At 36.1% G+C, this 14,695-nt stretch overlaps 1 protein-coding gene across 3 annotated transcripts in view; it reads right to left on the minus strand.

Annotated features, from left to right (window-relative positions):
* The window catches only part of TTC7B (tetratricopeptide repeat domain 7B), a 120,603-nt gene that overhangs the window by 67,870 nt on the left and 38,038 nt on the right, over positions 1–14,695 (minus strand). For all 3 annotated transcript variants that reach the window (XM_059850142.1, XM_059850141.1, XM_059850143.1), the window contains 4 exons: positions 10,467–10,545; positions 8,265–8,437; positions 4,924–4,987; positions 822–959 (listed from right to left, as the gene is read on the minus strand). In XM_059850142.1, coding sequence (XP_059706125.1) covers positions 822–959; positions 4,924–4,987; positions 8,265–8,437; positions 10,467–10,545 — 454 coding nt within the window. The remainder of the gene's footprint in view (positions 1–821; positions 960–4,923; positions 4,988–8,264; positions 8,438–10,466; positions 10,546–14,695) is intronic.

Here is a 14,695-nt window from a genome sequence, read left to right on the forward strand (position 1 = left end):
TCTTAAAAGAAGTCCTCCTATATGGTAGAGAGAAACCATTTCTCAACAAATCAATTCCTGGGTATGCCTTAATATTCTTTCTGGAGACTAATAATTAATTGTGGTCGGCAACAGCACCCTGCTGCTGGACGAGCATTGTTTCAGCAGTAGAAAGATCTGCTCTGCTCAAAGAGCTGTAGCTGCTCCACAGGCATTAAACTGTTACCAACACTTGGCAGTTTCCTGAAGAAGTTGCCACAAGCAACAAACACAAGCATGCTACATAATGAAACAAACATTGATATAAGTAACACATTTCCCAAAGACCTGAAATTCTTTTTATTAACTTATTTTCTTTTTATTAACTTCAAAATGATTATAAACTGTAAGGACTGTGGATCACCTCAAATATTAAGAAGTGCAAAAGAAAGTTTTCTTCTAAAATCCTTTTTCATTCATTAATAATATTTTTTCTAGGAAATTATATTTATCGTTTCTATATCCAGAACCGCTTTTATTTTTTGCCATTCCTTCTTGCTCTCTCCATTAAATGTGTACCCTTTTAAGCAGATCCATGAATGCCCACCTAAAAATCATGTGCATTTCTGTGGCATTAAACATTGACCACACTTTCTACGCAACTTTTCTTGTTTGGCCACCTCAAGTAGTCACTTATATAAATTTAGACAGTAAACATTTTGGAAAGTACCTCCTGTATTTATAAAGCAGCCAGAATAACAGTGTCCTATATTTGTTTCAGCCCTTTCTTACTACCACAATTAACATGATTAACAGAAAACAGCAAAAATGACACAGATGAATATTCACTACAATCAACAAACCTCTGAAAGCATTTCATACTGGCCTCTTCTTCCCAAGGCTATAGTAAGTAAATCATAGACTACAGATGCACTTTGCAAACTGATGATGCGATCATTCTTGTGTTCTGGTATTCTGCTCAGTACAGCATCCCGGTTAGCCTGAAACACACCACAAAGAAAGAAACCAAGGCAGCCATTAAAATTCAAGCTATTTTTTCACTCCAGTTACTACCATTCTGCTCAACTTCACAGTCAGTAGTTGCCACAAGGGATACAAAGAGATCTGATACAAATTTATAGATAGAAAGCATTACCAATTTTATATATTAGTGGCAAGACTGATGTTTCTATATGGACCGATTTTAATTACTTTATTCTAATTCCATAATCTAAGTAATGTATTTAAAATTATTGAAGAGTTCTCAAAAAAAAAAAAGGAAGGTATATTTTCAATATAATGGATATACATCTAAGAAAATATCTATTTTTTGTGTGCTAGTAAAACATATTAAAAAGATCTTCAAGTCCTCTTTTCCAGCTTTAGTAAAATAAGGCAATCTATTTTTCTCTACACAACGTTATGGCATTCATCTCACTTGTGAATGGTAACATGCCCAGGATAACCCACTATCACCTTCAGCAGTTACTACTGAGAAGTGAAAACTGATCCTGCTTCTGGGCTTTGGAATCAGGCCATGTTTGCAGTAGGAGTTTGTACTTTCAAACCTGTTTTGTGAAAGGCATGTTGTGAACCTAATTCCTTAAGTGTTGATATTGGGAAGGAAGAAAGCTGAGCTAGAAATGGATTAAATGAATTGACCATGTTCACACAGAAACCATGTTCAAGAGCAAAGAACAAAATTCAGGTCTCAGAGTAGTTAGTACCTCCCTGAACTACCCAGTGCTTCTTCCACTTTGTCATCAAGGCTCTGAAAACACATTATCTTGCTATCCTATCTATTTCTAGTTTTTTTGGCATTTAATATTCCCATTGCACATTGGTACAAATGCTAGTATATCTGGAAGTCTGCAATCAGAAGTCAAAGATACTTCTCTCTCCTTATCCCCCTCTTTATTTTTAATTTCACAGGGCATGGCCCACTTAGCACATTTACTTAAAACCACTAAATTTTAACAGGTAGCTTATTTCCCCCTCTTTCAGATGCAAAAAATTACACACCATAAGGGATAATAAATTTTTTCTCCACTTTAACAGGGTAACATTTTAAGCTCTGAACAAACTCAGTACATCTTTAAAATCAGAATAAATAAATACTGAAAACTTTTCTAAGAGATACGCGGAATGTAAAATGCACAGACATCTCAGGAATTAGCAACTGAATAATCCAGATCTTAGTTTGAAACAACCACACACATACACACATACACACATACACACACACACACACACACACACACACACACACACAAAGAGATATTTTCCTTTCTTTTGATCAAGAAGTCTTTGGCTTTTACTTTTTACACTGCATAAGTATTCAGTCAACTTCAAGATCTTCTTTTTAACTCCACCTCTAATCACTGTCTGACTCAGTACTTTGCAAGTTTTGAACAAGCTGTGAACTAGCACTTCTTGTGAAACAGTGGTTGACAATGCCAAAGCGCAAGGATGTCTCATCATTATTACAGATATCTTGTGGATCTGAACAATCATTTTCTTGATAATTACAAAACAGAAAGTCCATAGGAACTGAAGTGCTCAGTATACTGGAGAGAGTCCAAAAAACGCCCAGCAGGATCTATCAGACACCAGAGTAACTCTTCTATGTGGAAAGGCTGAGAGAGCTGTGACTCTTCAGCCTAGAAAAGACAATGCTCAGGAGGGGAACCTTATCAATGTTAGAAATATCTGCAGGGAGGATACAAGGAAAAGGGAACCAGGCTCTTTCCAGTGGTGTCCAGTGACAGGACTAGAGGCAATAGCCATGAACTGAAACACTGAAGGTCCCCTCTGAAGATCAGGAACCTTTTTTTTGTGTGTGAGGGTTAACGAGCAGTGGCACAGGCTGCCCAGGGAGGCTGTGGAATCTTTCTCCTTGGAGATACTCAAAAGATGTCTGGAGAGATGCAGCCTGCTCCAGAAGGCCCTGTGTGAGCAAGGGAACCGGACAAAATGACCTCCAGAAGTCCCTTCCAAACATAATCATTCTGTGGTTCTGTTACCACAACTCAGCTGACATGCAGCACCACATACATGCACTGTTAACTGAGGATGTCCGATCACAGAACCACAGGATGCTTTGGGTTTGAAGGGACCTTTTAAAGATCATCCTGTCATGGGTGGGGACACTTTCCACCAGACCAGATTGCTCAGAGCCCTGTCCAACCTGGCCTTGATTGGGGTGTTTTCTTACTAATTCACAGACAATGAAAGTAAGGGATCACAGTACTTTAATACCACAATAGCATATCAAAACAACAACTGTTACTCAGTCTTCTCTAAGTGTTATTTCTTTCCCAAATGCTGGTTTCAGAATCATAAATCACATACTACTTCACAACTACTACAGCTAGAAAGTTAGCATGCACTGAAGCTGAAATAACAGGTCTCAACTCTCAGAAAGGTAAGTTAGTAATGATGAATATTTTTATGCTCAATCTTCCCCTTTTCCCCCTCCAAAACTAATTTGAACAAATGACTTAGCCAAAGTAAGTTAATCATGTCAAAGATTATACTCCTCCGAAACAAACTCTTTTGCCCAAAATAATCTGCAATAATTACTGTAAAAAAATTTGAAAGCTTGCTAAAGGTATATGCTCTACAGTGACAGCATTTGATATAATTAGGCAGAACTAATTCACACAGGAAAAGCTGTAAGTAACCTGAAATGACACTTAACAAGGCAGTACTTTTAATGTGGTTTTTGGCTTCTTAATGATGATATGTAAGGAACTACACAGCAATCAGCAGTCAGATCTTGCAGAGCTTTAACTACACACCAAGACCACAGCTCACATCAGAATTCTCTACATCTTCACTGCTGCACATTACAGAGCCACAGGCAGCACCTCTCAGTGCTAAGTATATACTGCAGCAAAACCAACATATGATAAGTGGAAATGCTTGCTCAGCCGATTTTTATGTATTATGAAAATCAGAATCTAGACAGAATTTCTAGATTCTGTCATGAATACTGCAAGGCAGATGACTAGGAATGAGGAAAGCAGTTAGCACTACAATGTAAATACCTGCCACTTTAAAACAGGTAAACTAGGACAATGTTCACTAAAATGTTCTGATCCTATTTAACTGCAGCAAAACAGAAATTATGCCAAAACATGTAAGCATTTGAATCACCTGTAGAACTTAAAAGCCTACATCTCATTGATGTGCAGTGAGACAGACTGCATGATGCCTGATACTGTAGAGGTTTCACCCCTCTAGCTAAAAAAAAAAAAAAAAAACCAGCAAAAGCTCCAGCATTTCATTTGATCTGAGAACATAAAAGTGACATGGTATGAGAATGTCAGTACGTGGCAGTTGACTGATGACTAGCTGAAAATATGGAAGGCTGATAAAGGGCACAAGTAGACCATTGAAAGAAATCATTTATTGAGGAAATGGGGACATTGAAAAAATAATTCAGTAGCCAAGACTGAATGTCAGTATCATTGAAAATCATTTACAAATTTGAGTGACTGAAGTTTAATGCACAATGGAAGGCACTTTTTGACAATGTTTGTTATGCTTTTCTAGTAGTTTTTTTATTTGCTTTTTACAACAAAAATAACTTAGATTTTGTGTCTGTCTGAAGCAACTGGTGTAACAGTGCTTCATACTGGTAAGTGATGCCAAATAAAGGACCTGGCTTGTTCACCTGCCTATGGCTGGAAGAAGGCCAGGTACAGCCAGCCCAAAGGAGAAAAACTCCATAACACTTGCAGACCTCATCTAGCTAGCTCAGAGGAACAAAAATTTGAATTTCAGAAATAACTGCCTGCATTCCTAACAGAAAATAAAAGGCAAAGACTTGAGGGGGAAAAAAAACCAACAAAAGGCCTATTTTAATTAAAAACAAAACAAAACAAACAAAACAAAACAAACAAAACAAAACAAGGAAAGCACATACATACAGCAAATGCACATTCACTTTATTTTACCTACCATAGATTCACTAATAAGCAGCAACAGTAAGGCTTCTTCTGTATTTTCTTGAGGACAGAAGATGCTGTTCAAAATGAGAATTAAATTATTTAAGCAGAACACATTACTTTTATGAGTAGCTCACACACATATTTTAAAAGCACTGTAAAAACTGGAAAATGTCCAAAAAAGAAAAAGAAAGTAACTTGCATAGAAAAATCAATTGGTTAAAATGCATTTCTTTGCAATGCTCTATATTTGCATTTCAGAAAAGTTGGCTGAACACAATAAAAGAACAAAACTGCCACAGCAGACAACAGTCAGAATTGAACTCATTCAAATATCACAAAATTGAACATAATTTGACAACTGTAAACACTAAACCCATAGTTTAACTAGCCTCTTACACCTAATCTGTCTGATCTCAAGCTATATCACTGATTCAAGTGCTGGCAAGAGGAAACTCTCACACAAGAACAGGAGAACTTTTGCATTTTAGGCAATATGTGGAGAAATACTTCTATCAGTCTTTTGTGAGATATGCTTGAGAATTCTTTCCTGATGTTTTCGATAGCTATGAATATTTTTAAATAGATCCATGACAATCTCCACCTGTTTGCCATAACCACTTAGCTCCAAGTAGTAGAATTATCTGCTTGTAATGAAGTACAGTTCCTTCCAACTTAATGCTGAAGGTTTGCATAGGACTAGTTTCTAGACTTTAGTGCTTTCTCTGAATACTGGATGCTTTCTGAAAACTCTTCTATGCTGGTGGACAGACAACAGTAATCTGCATTGGGTACTGCCAGGAATTCATTCATACATCTGCATACACATTAAAAAATCCCCCAAATCAGTGACTATGTTTTATCTGTTCAGCTTTCTTCCTCTAAACTATTTCTGAATTAGCCCAAGTAGTATTTCCTGTTAATTCAGTCCATTAGTTCCACAATTGCCTATTTAAATGGAGAAAATAATTTGTTGCTGTTAATAATCAATTCCTATGGTCCCAAGGATGTTCAAACTACAATACGTTATAGACAGGAAACAAATCTTGTCTGACATTAAAACATCTTTTCAGGTTTTTTTAAAGCACTAGAAATATAAGTAGTAATTCAATGCCTGAAAGAAAATAGAAACTAAAAGACATCTTAATTTCAGGCAATTTGAAAGCAACATTGTGAATGTACTGTGGTAATATACAACAGCTAAGACCCCAGGACAGCTGTTCTGTTGTTGTATATTTATTTTTTAATCAATGCAACTGCTCACCAGGTTTTAAGAGTATTCCAAATCTTAGAATGTAGCATATAATTTGTTATTACATAACAAAAGAAATTTCAAAACACAGTTAGTCATGAGTAAGAACCACCCACGATAAAGAATGAGGAGTGATGAGGAAGCATCAGAGTGCTCCTTATTTAACAATCCACTCCTCTATGCAGAATTTAATAACTTGGAAGAAGATTTAACCTGACCAACTGACAATGGCACCCAGAAAGCAGAATAATGACTGGAAAGAGTTGCTGGAGAAATTATTCTCTCAAAGGAGGGATGCTGCCCCAAAGAGAACTACTAAAAAGCCACTTATCAAAACAAAAGCAAACATTATTTTCTGTAGCAATTTCAAACATATTTTTGTAGATATGTTGATGTTTGTCTCAAACAAGATCCTCCCTGTACAGAAATTAGTGAGACATTTCTTTGACCTGTCTAAGCAAAAAAGCCCAGTTAAGTTGACTGAACTCATTTTCTGTTTGTCCTGATAGATGCAGGCACATGAGTAAAGTAATTTCAGTGTAACAGGGTAAAAGAAGCAACTGAAAATATGAAACAGCTATCAACCAAAGGCAGACCATGGAAGTTATGCTCATTTGAAGAACTGGTTCAAGTAAACTGAAGAGGCAATAACACAGAGATCTAAAAAACCATAAATGCTATTAGCCAAATTACACCCATAATCTTCATAAGAACACAATGCAGTTATTTAATGTCAGCCAACATACTTAGAAAAAACAGTGCATTGCAGATCCAGAGTTGGTGCTCAAAAGAATACTAGGAAGAAATTTCCTAGATATCATTGTCTTTGATACTTGCTTTCAGTCACTGCTGGAGATGAGATGCTTTGCTGGGCATATTTTACGTGGTATGGTATTAACCAGTTTGATGTGATTAAAGGACTTAATTATATGCCCTGTTGAAATTGTGGAACTCATGTGCACGTGCCAAGAATAAGAGACCTGAACTGAACAAAGCTCCACTTTTGCAGGAAGCATTGCTATGAATGATGAGTTGAGAATGGAGAACATAAGTTTGAAAGACTGAGCCTGAGAAACCTGTTGTAATTATTCTGGATGCAGGAAGGAGAATTACTAGAAGTCTTTGAAGATAAAGGCCATTCTACTTAATAACAGTAAAGACACCATAATTATGTGGGCTTGCTGCTGTGTAAAAGATTCATTAATGGAACTCTGAAATAAATGCAGCTAAACAACCCAGATGGTGTCATATTGCAAGCATTTATGTTACAACATAAAGATACTGAGAACACTAAAACAAAACATCCCTCCATTACATAAGTAGGGCTGCTTCTATAATTAAGATACTAACTTCTAAGAAAAATTTCAAATTCAAGGAAATGGCTATCTATATTTAATAGTAACCCTAAGGGTGATTAGTTTGGGAAAAAAAAGTTACATTTTCAAGAAGGAAGAAACATACTATAGCTACTCTAGAATTCACTAGAATTCTAGAGTATCTAAAATGAGATACACCAGGCAAAAATGAACCAAAAAGTATCACTTACCTGATTCAATGAAAAATTAAAACTGAATAAAAAGGTGGAATCATAAAAGAAATGCCAAAATTAATCTAAGATGATTAGCTAAAAGATTAGCCTTGGGAAATAAGTAAGCTTTGAAACTGCTAGATAAATTTCTAGATATGTTATTTTTTTCATAATGCTTCCTGGACCAACTTGAATCTCCACATTTTGAATCTTTCCTTTCTATGATAAAGCATATAATTGATGTCTAGAAGCAGCACATAACTTTTAAAATGTGCAATATCTGATTTGCTCATGTTTTCTTTTGTATCCCACATATAATAAGAGATATTGAGTCTACCACATACACCAGGATAGAAAAAAAATATTTCTACAATTGAGAACAAAAGGTCTAATGTATACAGTGTAAACTTCTACTGGGAGAAGCATGTTTCTTCCCTAGTTCTCCTCAGGGAATCTATCTATCTATCTACACACTACCAAATTCTTTCTACATTTTCAAAAATGTAAACTAAATATCCAGTGCACTGGTAACAACTGCAATGATAGAAACAAAGAGGTATAAACTGAGCCATACTTCTCTCCAGTGTATACCCGTGGTCTCCTACTGAGCGCATAATTCTTCATATTTGAACCTTTTCGCAGTGGATCATCAAGGGGTGATTGGTGAGGAGGATCTTCCAGTGGATTCCAGTAACTCTGTTCACACATACCTCGTAGCAAAATTTCTGCAAGTTGTCTTGCTATTGTCTGTAAAAGCAAAAGATAAATATTTTCCCTAGAAATGCTGAATACAAACTCTTAAAAAATGCTCAGATTTTTTCTAATTAAGACTATTTATATAGAATGCATTTTTGGATTATATAACATCAAAAAAACCCAGGAATGATGCTGTTTAAAAGGTAAAAGTACCCAGTTCAATTCTCTAAACACAATGAAAAATAACACCAATAACAAAGAATTTTTTCATTTTATCAGTTAATCCAGATACTTCTGAAGTATAAACAACCCAGCTGCTGCTCCTAAGAAAATCAATAACCTAAGATGCTCAATAACCTCTACTGCCTCTTCAGAGCTGGAACATTTGTTTGCATGGGAGAGACCACAGGGGAACAGTCCAAACTGTGGCCTGCCAAGAGAACCATGGGAAAACCAGGATGATATTCCCTGAAGGAACTGAAGCCCAATGGAGGGATCCCATACTGGAGCAGGGGAAAAGTGTGAGGAGCAAGGAGCAGCAAAGAGGAACCACCACAACCCTCCACCCCTCATGCACCATCCAGGGAATGGGAGGGTAGGGAGAGGAGGTAGAAGAGTTACAAGTCAAAGACTGAAGTTGAACCTGAGAAAACAGGGTGGAAGGAAGATGTGTCAGTTTTTGTCTTTGTTTCTCACCATCCCACTGTCTTTTAAGTGACAATAATTTCCTCCAAGAAGAGCCTGTTTTGCCTGTGACAGTAACTGGTAAGCAAACTCTTTGCCTTCATATCAGAGCTATCTCAGACCTTTTCTAGGATATTTCCTCCCCATGAGTTAAGGAAGGGGAGTTTGAGGGCAGCTGGGTGAGCATGTGGCAGCCAGACAAGGTCAACCCACCATAGACAGTTATGGTCTGTGGGCTGAATGGGGCTTCTGGCAACTCATACTTGAAGGCGCTGGTGTTAGCTACTGTTAAAGCTCAGCAAGAGTGAAACAAGGTTGAAAATCAGCATGAAAAGTTCTATTTTGACCAACTATTATTGTCACCACATATTTAACTGTAGAAATATTTACATAAATATTATTAAATTAAATAATACTAATTTAAAGCTTTTAAGTCGTTCTGTAACTCATGACTATCAGGTAAATCTCCTCATTAATGTTTCACACACATGCATAGACCCTCCACGACTACATATCATGATGAGGAAAATTCAAAGGTTTTCTATCAGGGCAGTAGCAAGAAGGCAAGATCTAAATTTGCATCTGAATTGGCAGCATTTCCAGTAACATTTCCCAAAAACAGATGTGCAATGTTTAAGTCACAGACAGCACCATAAGATCTGCATCTTCCATCTTAACTCCTATACCATAAGAAGCCCTTTATCTTTTCAATTAAAATGTCAATACCATCCCTCTCCGTTGAAAGTCTATTATTAACTTATTTTCATATATTTACTAGGAATCAGTTATTGAATTAATTAAGAAATCACTTACCTTCCTTACTACCAGTTTGGAAGTTTTAAAGGCCCAGTATTAGGAAACTAATCTAGGACATTTTGAAAATAATTACATGACAGTAGAAATGAGCCTCTACTTTTTATTATATAAAAGATTCAAGGTTCTGAGAATATAAGTAACAAATATTCATGATTCTGCTTTTATGGTTTTCCTTTAAGAGGCTTTATAACTTGATAGCCTTCAACTTTATAGAAACCACACAAAAATTATGCTTTCTGTTCTTACCCCCACTACCTTACAAAAACAAACCTACATTGACTCATTAATAGGCCAATTATAAGTAAGGCTGAAAGTATGGTCAATCAGAGACCAGTCAGGTTCTAACCACAAACAAGGAAAAGGAAGAGGGGGGAGACTCGGTACCAAACATTCCTTACTTTAATCATTCATTAATCATCCTTAAGCCAGGAAATGTAACCTTATAAAGTGTTGGATAACAGATCCTTATCAATATGCTACGAATCCAACTATTTGTGTCTAACTTATCCACTGTATATGTGCTTTCTCTGCCTACTGAAACTCAGATGCTACAAGAGGAAAGTGGTTGAACATAACTCACCATTCGCAGGTTTTGTGTAGTTCTTGTTTCCACAGCTCTTAGTAACTCTCTAAATCTACCAACTCCTCTTGTCAAGTTCCTGTATATAAACATAGACTTTAACAGTATTCCAACTTGGATGAAGTAACACTTTAAAATATAACTCAATAAAGTTGTCAAAATCCATGCTGCCTTTTTTTTTCCTTTCATAGCCTCATTGCCTTTCTGTGAGATAGATATATAGAGATATCCATCAGGGAACCTCACCACTGACTACTATAACAACATTCCCTGACAGTTCATTGAAAAAAGAAACATTTTCATGATCAGTAGATAGATCAAGGGAAAGCAGGGAAAAAAGTAAGAAGCAACCACCTCAAAAAGAAAAAAAGACAAAACAAAGTTGTTCTCATTGCTACAGTTGTTTTAGTTTTCAATTACATAGGTTTAGTTTTCAATATGCATTTTGAACTACATTTAGTTTTCAATTACATTATCTGCCCCTTGACACCTTAAAACAGGGAGATTAAAAATGAGTAAATCTTGTAACCCTGAAAGCAATACGAAACATAAAATTTTGACCTCCTTTTCAGAAGGATAAGAGCACAAACACTTTAAAGCCCACGGTGTGGCCAGAAGAGGACTGGGTTATCAGTGTTCTGTTCTTGACTCTGACTTGCTTTTCATGTGGTTTCTGCAACCCAAGTTTCTCCATTTACACTTCTACATCTGCGGCCTAAACAGCTTTGGCAGAGATTCAAGACCCTCAGAGGCCCCATTGATACTAACAATTTTGGCAGGTCTGAACTTTCTTCTCAAACATTAGATTATATTGAATGGTCTTATAGCTTTACCTTTTTCTCATCTCTTTATCAGTTGTTTGGAGGTTTTATTGTACATAAAAGCAATTGAGAATATTCTATTTTATATTAATACAATCTGCCTTTGAACTAGTGAAGGCTTGGGTCAGCTTTAGGCTGTCCTGAACAACTGAATTCTGCAACATGAACACAACAGATAGGACAACCATTTCACTATTTCACATTTAGTTAGAAAACAAAATCATTTGATCAAAAGTGTATTTTGTGTTAAATCATTGCTGTTACACCACATATTGTCTTAAGGTGTGATGTTATGAGCAAGCTGCATGGCACTTACCTAAGACAGAGCCAAAAGAGACAAGAAATATTACATACTGTGTAAGCTTTCCGTAAGTAAAAGCACTATTGCACTGCACTATAAATCAGATGTTAAAACTGCCTTCCTTAGTCTGCTGTCTGTATTTAAAAATATGTTTAAAATACTGACTTTTGAACTGCAATTCTGTACAAATTCAAATAAAGACAGCATTTTTATACAGATATTTTCTTTAAATTCAGTTGCAGAATATCTGAAACTAGTGTTTGATGCAAGAGATCTTGCTATAGGACTGTAGAACTCATATCACTTTACCTAGAGACCTACTCATTTATTTAACTCTTCAGATTACATGACAGCACTCATCTCTGTTCTGTTTTACATAATAAAGGATTATCAGGATATTTCAGAAACTTTAGTTTCCACACATCTTTCACTAGCATGGGCATCATCTTTCATCAGCACAAGCTCACCTTCTAAAATACTTTTATATAAAAGTTCATTTTAAAAGAAGTAGCGTGTCCAAGTAACAAAACCCATATGAATGGTTCAAAGTTATGCCAAAGAATGCCACCAGTTGGCTAAAGTGAAATAATCACCAGTCACACAAGACAAAAAAATTGCTTGTAAAAAGCCCACGTGCTACAGCAGAGCTTGACCACAGAGTGACCACCTACTACATACTAAATAAAATTCATCTTGTGCAAACATCTGCATGGAAACAACTGTGTGAAAAATTATATTAATTTATACATTTCAAACAGGCAGCCTCAATAGCTCATGACTATTACACCAACTTCATACACTAAGGAAGGACAGAAAGTCATTAGGCCAGATTTCAAGAAAACCTCCAAACTCATTTAAGCTGGATGCATTCAGCACTTTTGTAAAGCCAAAATATCATTCAGTAATGCCACATTCCAAATATTTTAGAGAGACAAGAGCAGTCCACTGGAATCCCAGCTTTAAGTCCCCCAGCCTAAGTGGGTTTTTCTCATTAATGGAATTCTCTCTCAAAGACTGCATTGCAAAGTCACAAATGTGTCCTTATAACTAGATTAAAAAAAACAAACCAAAAAACCAACCAAACAAAGCAGATTTGCCATAAAACTGAAATGCTCCCTGCAAAATTGATGAAATAGAGTTACAAGAAAGAACTTGTCAGCTTGAAATTTTATTTTCCCAGTGCAGATGAAACACATACTATGTAGTAGAACTTCAAATCACAATAACTTCATTAAATTTTAAGAATTGGCATTTTTTCCATATGAAGTTTATGTCTTTTGATGTGTTACAAGAACAAAAACAAAACACTTTATGAAAACGCATGCAACTTTCACAAGCCTTTGAACACTTCATGACAGGTTACTTTTAGCTACCCATTACACTTTTTTAAGCATATGCAAGGGACTGAAACTTGTGACTGAAGTTCTACTTTATTATGGAAAAAGCAGTAAAATTGTCCAAGAAAAAAAGCAGTTAAAATACAGAATTAGCTTTTGCTTCATATAGCATTTAACAGTGATCCACTGCACACATCAAGACAAACACAGAACAGATTTGTCAAGCATCTTCTACATAAAATTTACTAAAAAAAAAACCCCTCAAAACTACAATCTAAATCACCCTAAAATTGAGTTAAATGCTTTTAGAGACAAGAAATGAAGCAAAAGATACCATTAATAATATGGTAGATCTTCACACCACACTGCTTTTAGCAAAGTACATTTCCTGTATTTGTTAACAGTTTGTAACATCGAGAAGAGTGATGGCTGCTGTGGTACATGGTTTCCTTCCTAGCCTGGGACACACACAGCTTTTACTGCTCTTCACTAGGATGCGCTTTCATGTCAGCAGTTCTCCCTGCTGATGGAATGCCAGAGCAAAAGGGCACATTAACTTAGACAGCAATGTCCCACAGTGTCTGTAAACGACTTTGAGATCCCTTCCTTTCAGGGACAAGGAATTTTAAGGCACATTAACATTCACTTGGAACTGACACATTTTCAGTGATTTCAGACAAGACAAAGACAGCCCACAGATGGACACTGACAGCTACATACATGTGTGTTTCTAGGACTGCCTCCTGCCAGAACATGCTCAAATCAACTCCTTTGTATTCTGTCTTCCTCATTTTTAAAGACAATTAGAATGTTTGCTGCTTTAAACCTTCAAGAGAAACACTCCTACTCTGACTCTTGAAGTAGCAATCTGCCAGTTAGGCTGAAAACCAAGATCTACTGAAAGTCTGTACAGACATGCCCTTAGGGCCTGTTTGCATCCTTGTGTCTACATATTTGCACTCTAAACCCCAACTATTCATGTTAGAACCTAATTCATTATTCTGATACAAGATCAGTTTTTAGGCTCCTTAAAAATTTTCAGACAATATTTCTGTTTAGAATAATGCAAATATCTTAACTGCAACTATACAACGGTGCTCACTCCTGAACAGAGACAGAAATTAATAACTGTAGACATGATATAAGCAAAGTGAAGGAAGAAAATTAAGGGGCACCATGGATAAGCTCTCAAGGCAGGATCAGAAAACGTGTATATAAGCATGAAGGCCAGCAGTAGCAAACTTTAGGCAAAAACAAATTTGTCACCATCATCACCAAGAAGCTTCTTGGTTTTCAAAAGCATGTTTAGCATCAGACAACGCAGTGCTTTGGCATTACTGATCCAGATAAACTTCACACCCACCCGTACTTCTTATTTTCGTGGTTTTAAACACACACAAAAAGTAGAAAAGAATGAAAGAAACTGCTCAACAAAAAGCAGTCTGTGTTTGAATGATATTAGAACAAAACCCTCAGACACTATTCCCTGTAACAAAATTGGTGAGATCAAATCACAGTATACTCAAAACAGACTAAAAAAGGAATGTTTGAAAATTAACCTTAGAAAGGTTGATAAGATTAATTTACTCTGTACTTACAGGATGTTTTGGTAATATCTTCTCAATTAGTAAGAAAGGCTTTCTTTGTCAGGCATTTCCTTTATGCTTCTCAGTCAAAAACCCCAAATATTTAGTCTACCACTGTCTTTCAATGATTAAAAATTTAATTAGAATAAACTTTTGCATTCTGAGCTAAACCAAACCTCACCTA

The sequence above is a fragment of the Haemorhous mexicanus genome, chromosome 6 (genome assembly GCF_027477595.1).
Source record: "Haemorhous mexicanus isolate bHaeMex1 chromosome 6, bHaeMex1.pri, whole genome shotgun sequence".
In the NCBI taxonomy this organism is placed as follows: domain Eukaryota; kingdom Metazoa; phylum Chordata; class Aves; order Passeriformes; family Fringillidae; genus Haemorhous; species Haemorhous mexicanus.